Source organism: Carcharhinus amblyrhynchos, chromosome 9 (genome assembly GCF_965287045.1).
Source record: "Carcharhinus amblyrhynchos chromosome 9, sCarAmb.v2.hapA, whole genome shotgun sequence".
Lineage (NCBI taxonomy): Eukaryota > Metazoa > Chordata > Chondrichthyes > Carcharhiniformes > Carcharhinidae > Carcharhinus > Carcharhinus amblyrhynchos.
Genome location: NC_137332.1, coordinates 27841145 through 27860210, shown reverse-complemented (window position 1 = coordinate 27860210; position 19066 = coordinate 27841145). Strand labels below are relative to the sequence as shown.

The following is a 19066-nucleotide window of genomic DNA, read 5'->3' as shown; positions in this document are numbered from 1 at the left end:
CTAATGACAACTAGGGATAATTCAATGTACCCCTACAACACAGGCATGTGTTCAAGAAAAATTGTGTCAACATGGAGAAAACGAAGTCTGTTTTGTTGCTAAGACTGGAGACATGGAGACCGAGGGAAGAATTTCTTCAAAAAAAGATAATAAATAAAGATTGGTGATGGGAAAAAGAGTGAATTACCTGTAATTGTTCCCCATATCAATATTCATGATCACATCATCTACGCAGAAGACATTCTGCTCCAAGAGTCCTACAATCTGCACTTGTTGTTTATTGTCTTCCATGATACGAAGCTTGGTTTTTTTATTCAAGAGATCAAATACCTGCAAGATATTTATCAAAATAAGAATGAGGTCAATCAGTAAGCCAATAATATTTGGTTTAGTGCAGAACCCATGGACTAAAACTAAGAGAATTCAGTTAGCATCAGACAATATTCACCGTAAGCACTGGCACTATAGAAATAACCTGTGCTTCACTAGTTTTAGGTAGGTGGAAGATGTTATCGTAATCTCAACACCTGGAATTTCAGACATACCATTCGATTGGTAACATTCATATTTTGGCTTCAGAGGACTACATTTGCTCACCTAGATTTGGACAGAAAGAAAATCAAATAGGACTAATTCTTTCTTGCACTTCCTGATGGAGCCATTTGTGATTGTAGACTTTCCAGCTGAACCTTTTCTTCATGGTAAAGAGATTAGCTTGGGAGTTAGGGACTTTGAAGAAGTGTAAAAGATAGGGAGTGACAATTACAAAAGATAGAAGCTGACAAATTTAGATATCCTTTGTAAACCAAAACAAATTACATTATGGTCTTCACTGTCCCCATAGCCACGTTTTCCATTTCAAGTATTTATCCATTTCCCCCTTAAAAAGCCCCGATCATACTTGCAAATCCATAGGATTTTGCTTTGGGTTCCTTTTGCCATGCAGAAATAGTTCACAAAGAAACTTTCAGCCCCTTCGCTCACTTACAATCGTAGATTAATGACCCTTCATCATGGAGTCTACAATCAGAGAAATATTTTTTCCTTATTCGCTACATCAATTTACTTAATACATTCTAAAAAAAATCTACCACCACTGGGTCTTCTCTGCCGTAGCGGAAATAGTGCTGATACCACACCTCTTCATAACTTTTGACTTCCATCCCTGGGATCATTTCAGTGACTATCTGCTTTATGCTTTTTTTTTATATTTAGCTCTGCATCATCAACAATCTTAATATTTCAATCCCCATGTTTAGCTTTCCAAAAAGTTGAACCCAATCTTTCTCCACGGACAACATCCATTAACTAATCCTGCCAATCAATATTCCTTCAAGCTACTGCACTTTGTATACTTCATTCCTTGAACAAGCCCCCTTATCAAGCACCTTCTGAAAAATCAGTTCACCTTGCATCTATCCATTGAGTCAGAATTGTACATTTGCCTTTAACTGATGTTAAAAGGAAGTATAGCGACAATATTGACTTTTGGAAGCGTAGTGGAGAACATGCCTCTATCTACATCAACAGGGACGAAGTGCAAAGGGTTGAGAACTTCAAGCTTTTAGGTGTCCAGATCAACAACCTGTCCAGGTACCCTCCCCCCCATGCTGACACTATAGTTAAGAAAGCCCACCAATGCCTCTACTTTCTCAGAAGACCAAGGAAATTTGGCCTGTCCACTATGACTCTCATCAACTTTTACAGATGCACCATAAAAAACAAACATTCTTTCTGGTTATATCACAGCTTGGTATGGCTCCTGCTCTGCCCAAGACCACAAGAAACTACAAAAGGTCATGAACGTAGCCCAATCCATTACGCAAACCAGCCTCCCATCCATTGACTGTCTACACTTTCTGCTGCTTTGGCAAAGCAGCCAGCATAATTAAGGACTCCACACACCCTGGATGTTTTCTCTCCCACCTTCTCCCGTTGGGAAAACAAATACAAAAGTCCGAGATCACGTACCAACCGACAAGAACAGCTTCTTCCCTGCTGCCAGACTCTTGAATGGACCTACCATGCATTAAATTGATCTTTCTCTGCATCCTAACTATGACTGCAACACTATGTTCTGTACTCTCTCATTTTCTTCTCTATGAATGGTATGCTTTGTCTGTATAGCACGCAAGAAACAATACTTTTCACTGTATACTAATACATGTGACAATGATAAATCAAAGCAAAAGCCATTTAATTTATTTTGTTTCTTTCATGCATTGGCATGTTATATTGGCTGCGTTGCAGCACACAAACACAAACTACATATGTGGAGATCTAAAAGAAAACTGCGATCAGAGTTCTCAGTTGCCTAGGCTTAGCCAATCTAGAATTCAGTTAATTCATTCAGAATGAATTTTTCCTGCAGCTATGTTTGTTTTGCACCTTCCAGTAAACCAACATTCTCACCAACACCCTCATTTAGTTGGCAATTTTCAAACTGGATTTTAGAAACAAATATAGGTGGATAAACTGAAGGGAACTTGCACTGAGCAGGAGGGTGCAATTACTGCAGGATAAAATTTATATGGGCAGTTGCCATTATACAGTTGTCAACAAAAAGCGAGAAAAGTTGAAAACGCAGCACATATGCTCTTTTTCAAAAATCTGCCATAGCCTTTTCTACTGAGCAGCTATACTTAGAACATAGAACACTGCAGCACAAACAGGTCCTTTGGCCCACAAGCTGCGCTGATCACATCCATACCTACCAAGCCATTTTTTCGGTGCTCAGCAGAAATATATTCCGATGGTAAAGAAGGAATGTAGGAGAAGGGATAATTAGCCATGGTTATCGAAGGAAATAAAGGAGAGTGTCAACTTAAAAGCTGACGCATTTAGAGTGGCTAAAAGTAGTGGGCGAGAAGAAGATTGGGAGAGGTTTAAAAATCAACAAAGAATGACTAAGAAGTTGATAAAGGAAGGATAGACTATGAAGCTAAACTAGCACTAAATATAAAAAAGGACAGTAAGAGTTTTTACAAATATATAAAGAGGAGGAGGAGGCTGGCTAGAGTGAATGTTGGACCCTTAGAGGATGAGAGGGGGGATTTAGTGGTGGGAGATGAGGAAATGGCAGAGGCCTTAAATAAGTTTTTTGCCTCGGTCTTCACGGAGGAGGACGCGAATAGTTTGTTGGGTATTAAGGATAGAAGGATGGTAGGAGTTGAGGGCCTGAATGCGATTACTGTCACTAGGGAGGTAGTGCTTGATAGACTAACGGGACTGATGGTGGACAAGTCCCCAGGACCGGATGGAATGCATCCCAGGGTTCTGAAGGAAATGGCAGAGGTGATAGTGATTATTTACCAAACTTTGCTGGATTCTGGGGGAGTGCCAGAAGATTGGAAAACGGCTAATGTTACGCCGCTGTTCAAAAAAGGTAACAGGCAAAAGGCAGGGAATTATAGGCCGATTAGTTTAACGTCTGTAGTTAGAAACAATGCTTGAATCCGTCATCAAAGAAGAAATAGCGAGGCACCTAGAAAAGAATGGTTTGATAGAGCAGACGCAGCACGGATTTGTTAATGGGAAGTTGTGTTTGACAAATTTATTGGATTTCTATGAGGATGTGACTAGTGCGGTAGACAGAGGGGAACTGGTGGATGTGGTGTTTCTCGATTTTCAAAAGGCGTTTGATAAGGTGCCGCACAAAAGGTTGCATCAGAAGGTTAGGGGGCGTGGAGTTGGGGGTAAGGTGTTAGCATGGACATAAGATTGGTTGTCTAATAGGAGGCAGAGAGTTGGTATCAATGGGTGCTATTCTGATTGGCGGTTGGTGACTAGTGGAGTGCTGCAGGGATCGGTGCTGGGGCCTCAACTATTTACCATTTATATAGATGATCTGGAGGAAGGGGCTGAGCGTAGGGTAACGAAATTTGCTGATGACACAAAGATGAGTGGAAAAGCAAATTGTGCGGAGGGTGTGGAAAGTCTGCGGAGGGATCTAGATAGGCTGAGCGAGTGGGCGAGGACCTGGCGGATGGACTACAATGTTAGCAAGTGTGAGGTTATCCACTTTGGCAGAAATAATAGTAGGAGGGATTACTATTTAAAGGACGAAAAGCTGCAGCACGCTACGGTGCAGAGGGACCGGGGGGTCCTTGTGCATGAGTCGCAAAAACCCAGTCTGTAGGTGCAGCAGGTGATCAAGAAGGCAAATGTGATGCTGGCTTTATAGCGAGGGGGATAGAATATAAAAGCAGGGAGGTCTTGCTGCAACTGTACAGGGCAGTGGTGAGGCCGCAGCTGGAGTATTGTGTGCAGTTTTGGTCGCCGCACTTGCGCAAGGATATTTTAGTCTTGGAGGGAGTGCAGAGGCTGATACTGGAGATGAGGGGGTTAGACTGTGAAGAGACGTTAAATAGACTGGGTCTGTACTCGTTGGAGTTTAGAAGGATGAGGGGGGATCTTATAGAGATGTATAAGATAATGAAAGGGTAGAGGTAGAGAGATTCTTCCTGCTCAGAAAGGACAGCAGGACTACAGGGCACAGCCTCAAGATAAGCAGGGGGTGGGGGGTGTGCAGTTTAGAACGGAGTTGAGGAGGAATTTCTTCACTCAAAGGGTGGTGAATCTATGGAATTCTCTGCCTGTTGAAGTGGTGGAGGCTACCTCGCTAAATATATTTAAGTCACGGGTAGATAGGTTTTTGACAGACAAGGGAATTAAGGGTTATGGGGAGAAAGCAGGAAAGTGGAACTGAGCCACTTCAGATCAGCCACGATCTTATTGAATGGCAGGGCAGGCTTGAAGGGCTAGATGGCCTACTCCCGCTCCTATTTCTTATGTTCTTATGGTCATAGAACTATCTGTAACTCCCAATCCCATATACTCATCCAGAAGTCTTTTAAAAGACCCCAGTGAGTTCGCCTCTACCACCACCGACGGCAGCTGATTCCACTCACTCACCACCTTCTGAGTGAAAGACTTACCCCTAACATCTCCTCTGTACTTGCTTCCCAGCACCTTAAACCGGTGTCCTCTTCTAGCGACCATTTCAGCCCTGGAAATAGCCTCCGAGAATCCACCCTATCTATTCCTCTCAACATTTTATAAACTACTATCAGGGCACCTCTCAACCTTCATCTCTCCAGGGAGAAGAGACCTAGCTCCCTCAGGCACGCCCTCCAATCCAGGCAACATCCTTGTAAATCTCCTCTGCACCCTCTCAATAGCTTCCACATCCTTCCTGTAGGGAGGCGATCAGAATTGCACACAGTACTCCAAGTGGGGTCTGACAAGGGTCTTATAAAGTTGCAGCATTACCTCCCGACTCCTAAACTCAATCCCTTGATTAATGAAGGCCAGTACACCATACGCCTTCTTGACCACACCCTCCACCTGCGAGGCCGGTTTGAGCTTCCTATGGACCCGGACCGCAAGACCCTTCTGCTCCTCAACACTAAGACTCCTACCCTTGACATTGTACTCCTTCTCCCATTGGTCCTGCCAAAATGGACCACTACACATTTATCTGCGTTGAAGTCCATCTGCCACTTCTCTGCCCAGTCTTGCATCCTATCTATGTCAAGATGCAACTTCAGACATCCCTCCAGACTATCCACAACACCACCAACCTTCGTATCGTTGGCGAACTTACTTACCCATCCCTCCACTTCCTCATCTAGGTCATTTATGAAAATGACAAACAGCAAGGGTCCTAGAACAGATCCCTGGGGCACTCCACTGGTGACCGACCTCCATGAAGAGAAAGACCCATCCACAATCACTCTCTGCCTTCTGCAGGCAAGCCAGTTCTGGATCCACAAGGCCAAAGCCCCTTGGATACCATGCCCTCTCACCTTCTCAAGACGTCTTGCATAGGGGACCTTATCAAACTTGATAAGTCCATGTAAACCACATCCACCGCTCTTCCTTCATCAATGTGTTCAGTCACATTTTCAAAGAACTCAACTAGGCTCGTAAGGCATGACCTGCCCTTGACAAAGCCGTGCTTGGCTATTTCTGATGATTCTAAACTTCTCTAAATGCTCATAAATCTTGTCCCTCAGAATCCTCTCCATCAACTTACCAGCCACTGAGGTCAGACTCACCGGTCGGTAATTTCCCAGGCTATCCCTGTTCCCTTTCTTGAAAATAGGAACCACATCCGCAATCCTCCAGAACTTCTCCCGTCTCCATCGACGATGCAAAGATCATCGCATGGGGCTCTGCAAACACTTCCCTCACCTCCCACAGTAACCTAAGGTACATCCCATCCGGTCCCGGCGATTTCTCTATCTTGATAGAACTTAAAAGTTCCAACTCATCATCTTAACATCCACATACTCAACCTTTTCAGTCTGCCGCAAACCTGTAGTACAACCTCCCAGATCACTTTCCACCGTGAATACCGAGGCAAAGTACTCATTAAGCACCTCTGCCATTTCTTCCGGTTCCACAGACTTTTCCCCCTTCACCTATTATAGGTCCTATCCCTTCTCTTCTCATCCTTTTACTCTTCACATATTTGTAGAATGCCTTGGGATTCTCCTTAATCTTACCCGCCAAGGCTTTCTCGTGACCCCTTCTGGTTCTCCTAATTTCCTTTTTAAGCTCCTTTCTACAAGCCTTATACTCCTCTAGATCCTTAACATCTCCTAGCTCTCTGAACCTTTTGTACACCTTTCTTTTCTTCCTGACTAGGTTCATCAGAACCTTCGTGTACCTCGGTTCCCGTGACCAACCAAAACCTCCTTATCTCATCGGAACGTTGCCGTGCAGAGCTCCAGTCAAACATTCCATGAAAAGCAGCCACCTTCCTTCAGTACTTTTCCCCAAGAACACCTCCTTCCAGTTTACTCGTCCAATTATCTGCCTGATGTCATCATATTTCCCCTTACTCCAGATAAACACTTTCCTAGCCTGCCTGATCCTATCTCTTTCCAATGCTACCGTGAAGGAGATAGAATTATGATCTCCATCCCTGAGATGTTATCCCACCGAGAGATCCGACACCTGTCCTGGTTCGTTAGCCAGCACCAGGTCAAGTACAGCCTCTCCTCTCGTAGGCTTATCCACATGCTGTGTCAGGAAACCCTCCTGGACACACCTAACAAATTCCTCCCCATCCAAACCCTAGGGATATTCCAGTCGATGTTTGGGAAATTAAAGTCTCCCATCATGACAACTGTTATTACTACATCTCTCTAGGATCTGTTTCCCTATCTGCACCTCAACTTCCCTGTCACTATTGGGCAGCCTATAGAAAACACCCAGCAAAGTTGTCGACCCTTTGCTGTTCCTAATTTCCACACACAGACTCCGTAGACAGTCCCTCCACGGCATCCACCTTCTCTGCAGCCATGACTGTCCCCGATCAACAGTGCCACTTCACCACCTCTTTTGCCTCCCTCCCTGAAACATCTGAATCCTGGCACCTTAAGTACCCAGTCCTGTCCTTGAGACATCCAAGTCTCTGTAATGGCCACCACATCACGTTCCCAAGCAGCAATCCACACCCTAAGCTCATCTACTTTATTCACTACACTCCTGGCGTTAAAAATAGACGCACCTCAGACCCTTGGTCTGGGCGCTTCCCTTCTCCATCACCCGTCTAACCTCCCTCACATACTGTCTACAGTCCTTCTCTACTTGGGAGCTAACCTCCTCGCTCTCCGTCTCCTCATCTCTATTCCCTCCCCCCAACCTTTCTAGTTTAAAGCCCCTCCAGTAGCCCTAGCCAACCTTCCTGCCAAGATATTGGTCCCCCTGGGATTCAAGTGCCACCCGTCTTTACTGTACAGGTCACACCTGCCCCTAAAGACGTCCCAATGATCCAGGAACCGGAATCCCTGCCCCCTGCTCCAGTCCCTCAGCCACGCATCCGCCCTCCACCTCATTCCATTCCTGCTCTCACTCTCACGGCGCAGGCAGCAATCCTGAGATTACTACCTTTGCATTCCTCTTTCTCAGCTGTCCAACTAATTCCCTATAATCCCTTTTCATGATCCCTTCCCGCTTCCTGCCTACGTCAGCAATACTTACATGTACCACAACCTCCGGCTCCTCACCCTCCCCTTTCAGGATGTCTGGAACACGTCCAGAGACATCCCAGATCCCAGCTCCAGGGAGGCAAACCACCAGCCGCGACTCCCGTCTGCATCCACAAAAACGCCTGTCTGACCCCCTCACTATGGAATCCCCTATTAACACTGCCTTACTGCTCTTTTCCTTTTTTGAAGTACTGGGTCAGGCTCAGCTCCAGAGAGCTGGCCACCGCTGTCTCCCCCAGGTGAGCTGTCCCCCCCAGCAGTACTCAGACAGGAGTACTTATTTTGAAGGGGGACATCCACCGCTGTGCTCTCCATCACATGAGCTTTCCCCTTCCAAACAGTTACCCACTTGCCTTCCTCCCATTGCCCCGGAGTGACTTGCTGGTAGCTCCTGTCAATTGCCTCCTCATTCTCTCTAATGAGACGAAGGTCTTTGAGCTGCAGTTCCAGTTCCTTAACCCGGTCCCTTAGGGACTGCAGCTCCACACACTGAGCACAGATATGGATGTCTGGGAGACCAGGAGCCTCCAGGACTTCCCACATATTGCATTGGCAACAACATACTGGCCTCACACTCATACTTGCCCTTTTTAGAATTACAGAGAAAAATGTAATTTAAAAAAAAAACTTCTAAACTTATCTTGCCTCTCCCTTTTCGCTTAGGCCCTGTGAACCAAAGCCCTTACAGCTCACAAAAAAACAGAAACAAACTTTCCTGCCCTCGCTCCGAGCCTCTCTCTCTTTTTTAGGTTAGAGGAGGGGGGAGGGTGGGATACTCTACCTGTGTAGAGTATTGGAATTCCTCATCGTTTCAATTTATGGTAAGGGAGAAAAAAAAACTACCCAAGTCTCTTTGCAGACTCCTTCCAGTTTTCGGTATAAAATTTAATGAAACAAAACTAGAAAAGTTAGTTTTAAAAATCATTCTAGCTTACCCTTAAGCTCTCCTCTCACAAATCGCTGCTTCTCTTCAGTGCTCCCAAGGAGCAATGAGTACTTGCAACTACTTTAAAATTAACATTAGCCTTTTTCACAGGCAAGCGGAAAGGGTGAAAATGGCCCAAGTTCCCAAACATACGTGAAAACCATAAACATACGGAAAATAACACAGCTGTTACATTTTGTTCATTCAAATTATTTCATCCATGAAGTGTGAACTTACCTTCCCACTGTAGATTTCAAAAAAGCTTACAGATACTTTTAAGTTAAGATCCTTGTACCGGGGTTGTTCAAGCAGCAAAAACACATCCTGAGCTGAAGGAGAAAAAAAATGGAAAGCAGAATATTGTATGACAGGCAAAATGAACAAAGATATTTCCTATTTCTTATTAATGCTGGTGCTAAGAAATAAAACTGAAAGTGATGGAAATTCATAAGAATCCCTACAGTGCAGAAAGAGGCCATTCAGCCTGCACTGACAACAATCTCACACAGGTCCTATTCCCATAACCTCACATATTTATCCAGCTAATCTCCCAGACACCAAGAAGCAATTTAGCACGGTCAATCTACCTAACCTGCACATCTTTGGAGTGTGGGAGGAAACCAGAGCACCTGGAGGAAACCCACAGTCACTAGAGACCAGAATTGAACTCAGATCGCTAGTGCTGTGAGCCACTATACTGCCCAAATTCTCAGCAGGTCAGACAATTTTTGTGGAAAGAGAAGCAAAACGAACATTTCACGTCTGTGATAGTACAGATACAGAGATGATGGGTGTTGTACGGAATAGAGCAAGAAGAGAAGGCCGGTGACAGGATGGAAGGCTGGTTGGATTAAATGACAACAGGGAGAACTGTGCAAGGCAAAAGGGCTCAATAAGAAGAGTATTACGTCATGAGGATCTGTATTACAAAAAAAAATCATTAGCAGCAACTGCTGTCCCATAAAATGGGAGCAGTGGCTAAACCGGAAACTGTTAAGTCAAGTACTGAAAATTTCAGCTTTGTGTTGAGCTCAAAGATTCAGTGAATTGGAGACACAACAGAGCAAAAGAGGAGAACTATTCATTTAAGACACAGTGATAGGAAAGTTATAGTGAAAGCACAACAAAAGGGATGGACTCAGGAACAGGAACATGAATCAGGAGATGTGCTGGTGCCCAAAAGTTGAAGTTTGCCAATGATATTTCACAGGCATTGGTGTCCATTGCTTACTTGCAAAAGCGTAGATTCCTTTTGAACAATCTTGATTTTTCCCAGAGAAGTTACCACCCATAGTCTGCATAATAAAGGAGAAATGGGTATGAAAAAAAAGAGTTGCTCCACTGAGAACAAGAACCAAGAATCACCATCATAAATAATTGAAACATCCTCATGATAGCAGACTGCACCCCACCCCCTGCCTCCACCACATCCCTAGAAACAATTCCCAAATGTGTTAAGGAAACCAAAGCAAGCACTTGGGATGACAATTTTGTCAGAAATAGAGTGACAACGATTGGTTGAAAACAAGTACTGGTGATGGGTCAGTAACACTTCTAGTAGGAGGTTTTCACTTAAAAATATGATTCTGATAGGCTACTGCATTAGTGTGGTGACTTAGAGACAAATTTGCAAATACAAACTTTAATACCCTCAATCTCTTAACTCAGTGAATGTAACTATTGATTTAGTAAAGCAATTTTAAAGATTGCGTGTATAAATAGCAAAATAATTACAAGAGGAATAGATGTTATAATAGATAAATTAGCTGTACAGTAACTTACATGAGTTTTACCACTTCCAGTCTGTCCATAGGCAAAGCAGGTAGCCATGCCCCTCTCGAAGATTGTCCGTACTAAAGGCTTTGCTGTAAATCTAAGATAACAATTTCAAAATGTCGGCAGCCCTTATTAGCACTCACTTTGCCAAACAAGAACAAAAAGAAATGATTTTACTACAGAACCAAATAATTTGGCAATGCCATCAGATCACTAAGTAACTTAATTCTGAAGCATTTCTCCAGGGTAAGAAATTCAGCAGAGACATTCGCAAATTTGAAAATGTTGACAGCAAAATAGGTTGCACCATCCCAAACTTGACAAATCATATGAATAGACCATTCGGCCCAATTAGTCTATGCCAGCACCTATGCTCCATGAGCTTTACCTGGTCCTCTTCAATTCACTTCAGCAAAGTGTACGTCTATTCCTTTCTTCCTCATGAACTTCACCTCAAATACATCTGCTATTTATCTCAAACACATGATCACAAGTACCACATTTTGTTCTCTTGCTTCTCTGAACACTATTGGATTTATTAGCCATTGGGTTATATTTACAGCCCTTTTTAGGACTCTCTCTAGTAGAAGCATCTTTTTATGCATCCTTTCTTGAGTGCTTTTCAATTCTTTGAGTGCCATATATTGTTCCACTTGTCTCATAAAACCTAAATCTTCTGCTTTTGATTTCAAATCCTCTAGAAACTAACCTTAATGTTTGATATACACTTTATGGTCATGCTACATTTAATAATTATGCATCTGTGCTCGAGAGTCCTTTGAGCTCTATCCCATTTAGACTATTTTCTAAGTTAGGTGGCTTATTCCTCCTCCCAAAAGCACCACTCCAAAAAAGATCAATTTATTAGTTCTTGACTTGTTAGAATAAAAATTCAAGGCTTGGTCGTAAGCTCCATTTAGTGAGGAATAGAAATAGCACAAAATCAAGGATGAACAGGTTTGTAAAATGGATGTCATGCTATAGTAAAATATCAAATAAGTGCATTTGACAAGTTATTCCAGCCAAGCAGCTAAGGCAATCACCGGAAAAGTGAGCTTCAACTCTAGATTTATGAAACAAGTTCAAATACAATTTTTACATTTTCCAAGTTTTAACAACTCCAGCCCAAGTTAAACTGACACCCATTTATCACTACTTTGTGAAATAACACCAAAGGAATTGTCTAAAACAAATAAAACCCCTGCCATGTCTTCTCTTCCTGTTCCTATAAGTTACTTCTGGTGCCCTTCAAGAATCTATCCTTCGCCCAGTTTTATTTCTCATCTGCTCCCTGCCCCTCAGCTACATCCGCAGGCACAGTACAAATTTTCACATGAATACTGACAACACACAGCTCTCCCTCACCACCACCTCCCTTGGAGTTTTCCATCTTTGCTAAATTATCACTGTTTACCTGACATTTAGCACTGGATCAGCAGAAATTGCCTTGAATGAAATATTGGGAAGATTGAAGCCATTGTATTCAGTCACTGCTCCAAACCTTGTTCTCTAGCTACTGATTCCATTCTTCTCCCTGGCAACGGTCTGAGATTAAGCCAGTCTTCACATCCTCAGTTCCACATTTGGTATAGAGATGAATTTCAAACCTTAACAGTTGTGTCAGCACTTCCGTAACATCTGTAACTTTATCCATCTCCACTCACTTGCTGCTGAAACCCTCATTCATGTCTTTGGCTGTTACCTCATTCTATCCTCTATAAATGAGGTTACCAAAAACTCTGCTGCCCACGTTTTAAACATGCAGCAAGTCCTATATCCCTACCACCAAACTACACTGAAAACAGTGTTGGATGACTAGAAGCCAAAATTTTCCATTGTTCCACTTCCACCTACCATGGCAATCACTTTCACCCCCAAGATATCGTTCAATTCTAGCCTCTTGTGTACCCCCAATTTTATTTGCTCCACATTTTGCAGTTGTGCCTTCAGTTACCTAGGCCCCAAACTATGAAATATCCTTGTTACACCTTTATATCTCACTTCCCTCCTTCAAGAGGCTTCTTAAACCTTATCTAATGGAGCAAACATTTAGTGGCACTTTTAAGCCGCATGTGGTTCAGCATCATATATTTTTAAAATGCTTTTGTGAAATGCCTGGAGATGTTTCATTACGTTAAAAGTGTTATACAAATACAAGTTCTTTTGTGGAATAAAAATTCAGTCAGTCATTCTCAAGGCCACTCCCCGAGCAAGTTTTGAATGACATTTTGAGCACTAGCAATATTGAAACACCAATTCCAAAACCAGTTTACGTTTGAGTACCTGTATACCTCTTCATTGGAAACAAAATCATCGAAGGCATAGTCAAATCTGAAAGGCTGGTTATCCAGGTATTTGGTGAGATCAACCTTCATCTTTGGCTCATGTACCAGAACTACATTTTTGCTGGAAACTGTAATGACATCAATCTCCTTTTTTGCCTTTTCTGTGGGAGCCAAGTACAGAAATAAGATTAGCATTTCATAGTTTCATTTTGGAAATCATATCCAATTCTACATCTATTTTTAATCTTAGCTAATTTGTCAGAATTTCACTAAATCATAGACTACTGCAATTCTGCAGTAATTACTAACAGATCAGGGATAAAATGTTACCCCACTTTCTATGCAAGTATTTTCTAGATACTGTGAACAAAATTTTGAAACTTTCTACCCAGATCCCATTAACTTTTATTTCTTTTTCAATTCTTCAAGGTGCCTTGATTAGATATTTTTGTTCAGAAGACAGGTCTTTTTTTAAACCAATGGTGACACTACCAGATTGAAAGGACATCCTATGCCAATTAGTCTCCCCTCTTTCAATTCAAAGTGGAATGGCTGATGCAATACAGGCAACAAATCACTGCCGAATGCTAGTGGGAAATAATCACCACTTCTGGTCTTACTAGACGAAAACAAACATTCTCAACTTCCTTGTCTGCCCTAGGCCTAGTGGATGGTATCTGTGAAAGGAAGGAACTTACTGCTATGTATATAAACTTCTTCAGTTTCAAAAAGGCTGAATTTTCACTGGCTCTAAATAAGTTGAAAACTGTTGTACGAAAGTCATCCAAACACTAGGCATCATGTTTCTCTCTAGGATTCCTAGAAATATGTCAGCATTGCTACTCAAAGCCGCACTTTGATCATGGAGATACAGAGAGCAGCAGTGACCTGTCACCCTTGTATCTAAAGCAAGCAACAATCCTGCTTTTGACTGAACGTTGTAACTGGATCTCTAATTGATAAAAGGTCATCCACTGAAGCTGTTAGAGGTGATCGGTTAGAAATGTCAAAGACTTGAACTTGGACTGTAATTGATTAGTCGTCTGGATCAAAACCATCAACTTCCCCACTGAATTCTGCCAGATTGTTTTCTGGATTTTCCATTTTTTGGAAGGAAAATGTACTCTGTTGGTTTGCAACTTTGATTACAATTGTTGGATTGCAAAAACACTGGGCATGAGGCATTTTGCCATGCTGGAAGTGTTCCACACCCCCTGCTGGGTAGTCCTCTTACCCACAGCAGCTTTCCATGGCACAACACAAGCACCTCAAAAAAGCTACCATTGTGGAGCTCCTGACCCTTTGTTTGTTTGGCATACTTCTATACAGATGGGACAGCTGCCTATGGGTTTTCCCAATCTATGGTAATATGAAACTTTAATGTAGCCAAGAATTATAATCCAATTTGGCACTCAAGGGTTGGGGCCACTGTGTACATGGAACTGCCTGCTTCATAACAGGGCAGTGTTGCAGATTCAAAAAGATCTCAAGACTTTAATAATGGAATTAAAACTCACAGTGGAATCCTGCATACCTTGCCTTTAAGGGATTGTTGTCTGTTATCAGACCTACTGCATAAAGGAACTAACTTGGAACTTTTGAAGATTTGATGCTGCTCTAGAGAAAATGGTGGAATTACTCCCACTGCTGATCTCTGTGCAACCTTGGTTAGACCACATTTGGAGTATTGCGTGTATTTCTGGTCACCACACTACCAGGAGGACATGGAAGCTTTGGACAGAGTGCAAAGAAGGTTCACCAGGATGTTGTCTGGTCTCATGGGTGTTGGCTGTGAGGAGAGGTTGAATAAACTAGGATTGTTTTCATTGGAAAGACAGACACCGAGGGGAGACCTGATAGAGGTCTACAAAATTATCAGAGACATAGACAGGGTGGATAGTCAGATGCTTTTTCCAAGGATGGAAGTGTCAATAACAAGGGGGTACAGTTCAAGGTGAGAGGGAGAAAGTTGAGAGAAGTGCAGGGGAAGTTTTCCACACAGAGTATGGTGGGTGCCTGGAACAAGCTGCCAGAGGTGATGGTGGAAGCAAGGACATTAGCAATATTTAAGAATACATGAATAGGGAGGGACATGAACTGAGTAAGGGCAGAAAGCTTGTGGCACAGGCTTGGCGGGCCAAAGGGCCTGTTTTTGTGCTGTACTTTTCTTTGGTCTTTGGTCACCCTCAATGAGGTCAAACAAAGGGAGCAAGATAGGGATTGCATATTAGGTACCATCACCATTGCCCTTTTCCTGTGCTTCCCTTCTACTGCAAAAATTTCTTGATCTGCTTTCAATCATTTTTTTCATTCTTTAGTTCCTCCTATAATACTGACGTCCCTATTACTTTGCTGTCTCCATTGTTTCCATTCTGTTCTGGATGGAAGTGCTGTCTTGGACTCTCCAGCAAAGGACTTGGTTTCTAGATAGATTGCAAGCATCCTCTGGTATGCTTAATACTTCTTAATTAGTTCTACTTCTCAACAGGTTAGATTAGGCATGCAGCTCTCGGGCATAAGAACATAAGAAATAGGAGCAGGAGTAGGCCATCTAGCCCTTCGAGCCTGCCCCGCCATTCAATAAGATCATGGCTGATCTGTCGTGGCTCAGTTCCACTTTCCCGCCCTCTCCCCATAACCCTTAATCCCCCCTCTTATCAAAAACCCATCAACCCGCGTCTTAAAAATATTTAGCGAGGCAGCCTCCACCACTTCAACGGGCAGAGAATTCCACAGATTCACCACCTTTTGAGTGAAGAAGTTCCTCCTCAACTCCGTTCTAAACCGCCCCCCCTTTATCTTGAGGCTGTGCCCCCTAGTCCTACTGTCTTCTTTGAGCGGGAAGAGTCTCTCCACCTCTATCCTATCCATCCCATTCACCATCTTATATGTCTCAATGAGGTCTCCCCTCATTCTTCTAAACTCTAATGAGTACAAGCCTAGTTTATTCAGCCTCTCCTCATAGCTCAGCCCCCTCAACTCCGGTATCAGCCTAGTAAACCTCCTCTGCACTCCCTCCAAGGCCAAAATATCTTTGCGCAGGTGCGGCGCCCAAAACTGCACACAGTACTCCAGCTGCGATGATTACAACCTCGAGAGTCTAAAACATGACAAGTGTCAATGTTACATTATACATTAAGAGGAGATTAGATGGATAGTTTTCAAAAATCATGAGGGATTTCAACAAAGTAGGTGAGGAGAAACTATATCTATAGAATTGAGAGTTTTGAACCAAACAACACCAATTTATAAGAACATAAGAAATAGGAGCAGGAGTAGGCCATCTAGCCCTTCGAGCCTGCCCCGCCATTCAATAAGATCATGGCTGATCTGTTGTGGCTCAGTTCCACTTTCCCGCCCTCTCCCCATAACCCTTAATCCCCTCTCTTATCAAGAACCCATCAACCCGCTTCTTAAAAATATTTAGCGAGGCAGCCTCCACCACTTCAACGGGCAGAGAATTCCAGAGATTCACCACCCTTTGAGTGAAGAAGTTCCTCCTCAACTCCGTTCTAAACCGCCTCCCCTTTATCTTGAGGCTGTGCCCCCTAGTCCTACTGTCTTTTTTGAGCGGGAAGAGTCTCTCCACCTCTATCCTATCCATCCCATTCATCATCTTATACGTCTCAATGAGATCTCCCCTCATTCTTCTAAACTCTAACGAGTACAAGCCTAGTTTATTCAGCCTCTCCTCATAGCTCAATCCCCTCAACTCCGGTATCAGCCTAGTAAACCTCCTCTGCACTCCCTCCAGGGCCAAAATATCCTTGCGCAGGTGCGGCGCCCAAAACTGCACACAGTACTCCAGCTGCGGCCTCACCAATGCCCTATACAGCTGCAGCAAGACCTCCCTACTTTTATATTCAATCCCCCTTGCTATGAAGGCCAGCATCCCATTCGCCTTCCTGACCACCTGCTGCACCTGCAAGCTGGGTTTTTGCGACTCATGCACAAGGACCCCGAGGTCCCTCTGCACCGTTGCCTGCTGCAGTTTTTCGCCCCGTAAGTAATAGTCCTTCCTACCATTCTTCCTACCAAAGTGGACCACCTCACACTTGCCAACATTAAATTCCATTTGCCATTTCCTGGCCCATTCGCCCAGCCTATCTAGATCCTTCTGCAGACTCTCCACACCCTCCGCACAATTTGCCTTTCCCCCAATCTTGGTGTCATCAGCAAATTTCGACACCCTGCACTCGGTTCCCTCCTCCAGATCATCTATATAAATGGTAAAAAAGGTAATTAGTTAAAGAAGCAAAGTCAACACGAGGAACAGCTTTTTACACAAAATGGTTAGGATTGGGAACGCACTGCCTGATTGTGGTAGAGACAGATTCAAAGGAGTATTGGTTAATTACTTGAAAAAAAATTGTAGGATGAAGAAAAGAATCAGGAAAGTATAACTGGATGAGTTGCTTTTAGGAGCATCAACACGTACATGACAAGTTGAAGAACCTCCATCTGAGTTGTATCTACTCTATTATTTGATTCTGCAAAATTGAAGTCTTGGTTTATGCCTTTTACTCTAAATTGCTGAAAAAGCCATATAAAAACTGGTTTTATTTCCACTCAACCCCTGCATCAAGAACTGACCATACAACTTGAGCATGTTGAACTCCCACACAGATATCAGTGCTGCAAATGTGCAAGAAAAATTCTACAATCCAGAAATAACGTCTGACAACACACCTTTTTTGCTGAGAGGTCGTTTTCGAACACAAACACATATTTTGTGTAGCTCCACCTGAAAGAGTTGATAAGTTAATTTAGTGACAAATCCACTCATAGCATCTTGATTGTTTTAATGTTATTCCCATTACTTATCTTGATCATAGTGAAATAGAGCCAATAAGTAATCAAGTATAATGAAGCAACTCAGCCGTCTACCACATACTAAACCCATTTTGAACTGCAGTGACCCTAGAAAGGTCAGCTTCTAGAAATTCCAATAATTTAAAATCTGCTTAAAAGGTAATTTCCATGTAATTTCCAGCAAGTTTTATACAATGCAGCTTAAAAGCACCACCAGATATTTTAGTCTTTCCCTGTATGAGAATTCCCCAAGGTTTCCCTGCATCACCTTTATATGCAAGATTAAAAAATATTAGTGCAAGATTCTACTTTCAAGAAACAAACTATTTTTTGGTTTTTCAATCCAAACTGAACCATAGTCCAATCTGATCAAGATGTGCTTAAAATTTACTTGATCTGCATAATATTATTTGGTCAAATTAATTCAACAAAACCAGATGAGTAGTTTCAAGGTGTGCAAGCAGTTTCTCAGTTCTTACCTAACCCTCTTTTTGGCTGAACTTAATGAGTTTACCTGTGATTTTACAAACTGAAAAGAACAAGAGTCTGCAAAAGTAGATAAATAGTTAGGCGAGTAGACACAAATTTGGCTGATGGAATATAATGTGCAGAAATGTGAGGTTGTCAGCTTTGGCAGGAATAGAAAAGCAGTAGATTATTTAAATTGAAAGAAAGAGATTGCAGAATACTGTGTCATAAGAACATAAGAAATAGGAGCAGGAGTAGGCCATCTAGCCCTTCGAGCCTGCCCCGCCATTCAATAAGATCATGGCTGATCTGTTGTGGCTCAGTTCCACTTTCCCGCCCTCTCCCCATAACCCTTAATCCCCTCTCTTATCAAGAACCCAACAACCCGCTTCTTAAAAATATTTAGCGAGGCAGCCTCCACCACTTCAACGGGCAGAGAATTCCAGAGATTCACCACCCTTTGAGTGAAGAAGTTCCTCCTCAACTCCGTTCTAAACCGCCTCCCCTTTATCTTGAGGCTGTGCCCCCTAGTCCTACTGTCTTTTTTGAGCGGGAAGAGTCTCTCCACCTCTATCCTATCCATCCCATTCATCATCTTATACGTCTCAATGAGATCTCCCCTCATTCTTCTAAACTCTAACGAGTACAAGCCTAGTTTATTCAGCCTCTCCTCATAGCTCAATCCCCTCAACTCCGGTATCAGCCTAGTAAACCTCCTCTGCACTCCCTCCAGGGCCAAAATATCCTTGCGCAGGTGCGGCGCCCAAAACTGCACACAGTACTCCAGCTGCGGCCTCACC

The 19066-nt window shown here is 43.0% G+C and overlaps 1 protein-coding gene across 1 annotated transcript in view; it reads right to left on the bottom strand.

The window, feature by feature from the left end:
- Nucleotides 1-19066, bottom strand: part of kif2c (kinesin family member 2C) — an 87135-nt gene that overhangs the window by 31991 nt on the left and 36078 nt on the right. Inside the window, exons 8-13 of the mRNA XM_080196541.1 lie at nucleotides 17676-17730; nucleotides 12985-13147; nucleotides 10708-10798; nucleotides 10157-10220; nucleotides 9163-9254; nucleotides 188-330 (exon numbers count right to left, since the gene is read on the bottom strand). Of these exons, the coding sequence (XP_080052667.1) occupies nucleotides 188-330; nucleotides 9163-9254; nucleotides 10157-10220; nucleotides 10708-10798; nucleotides 12985-13147; nucleotides 17676-17730 (608 nt within the window). The remainder of the gene's footprint in view (nucleotides 1-187; nucleotides 331-9162; nucleotides 9255-10156; nucleotides 10221-10707; nucleotides 10799-12984; nucleotides 13148-17675; nucleotides 17731-19066) is intronic.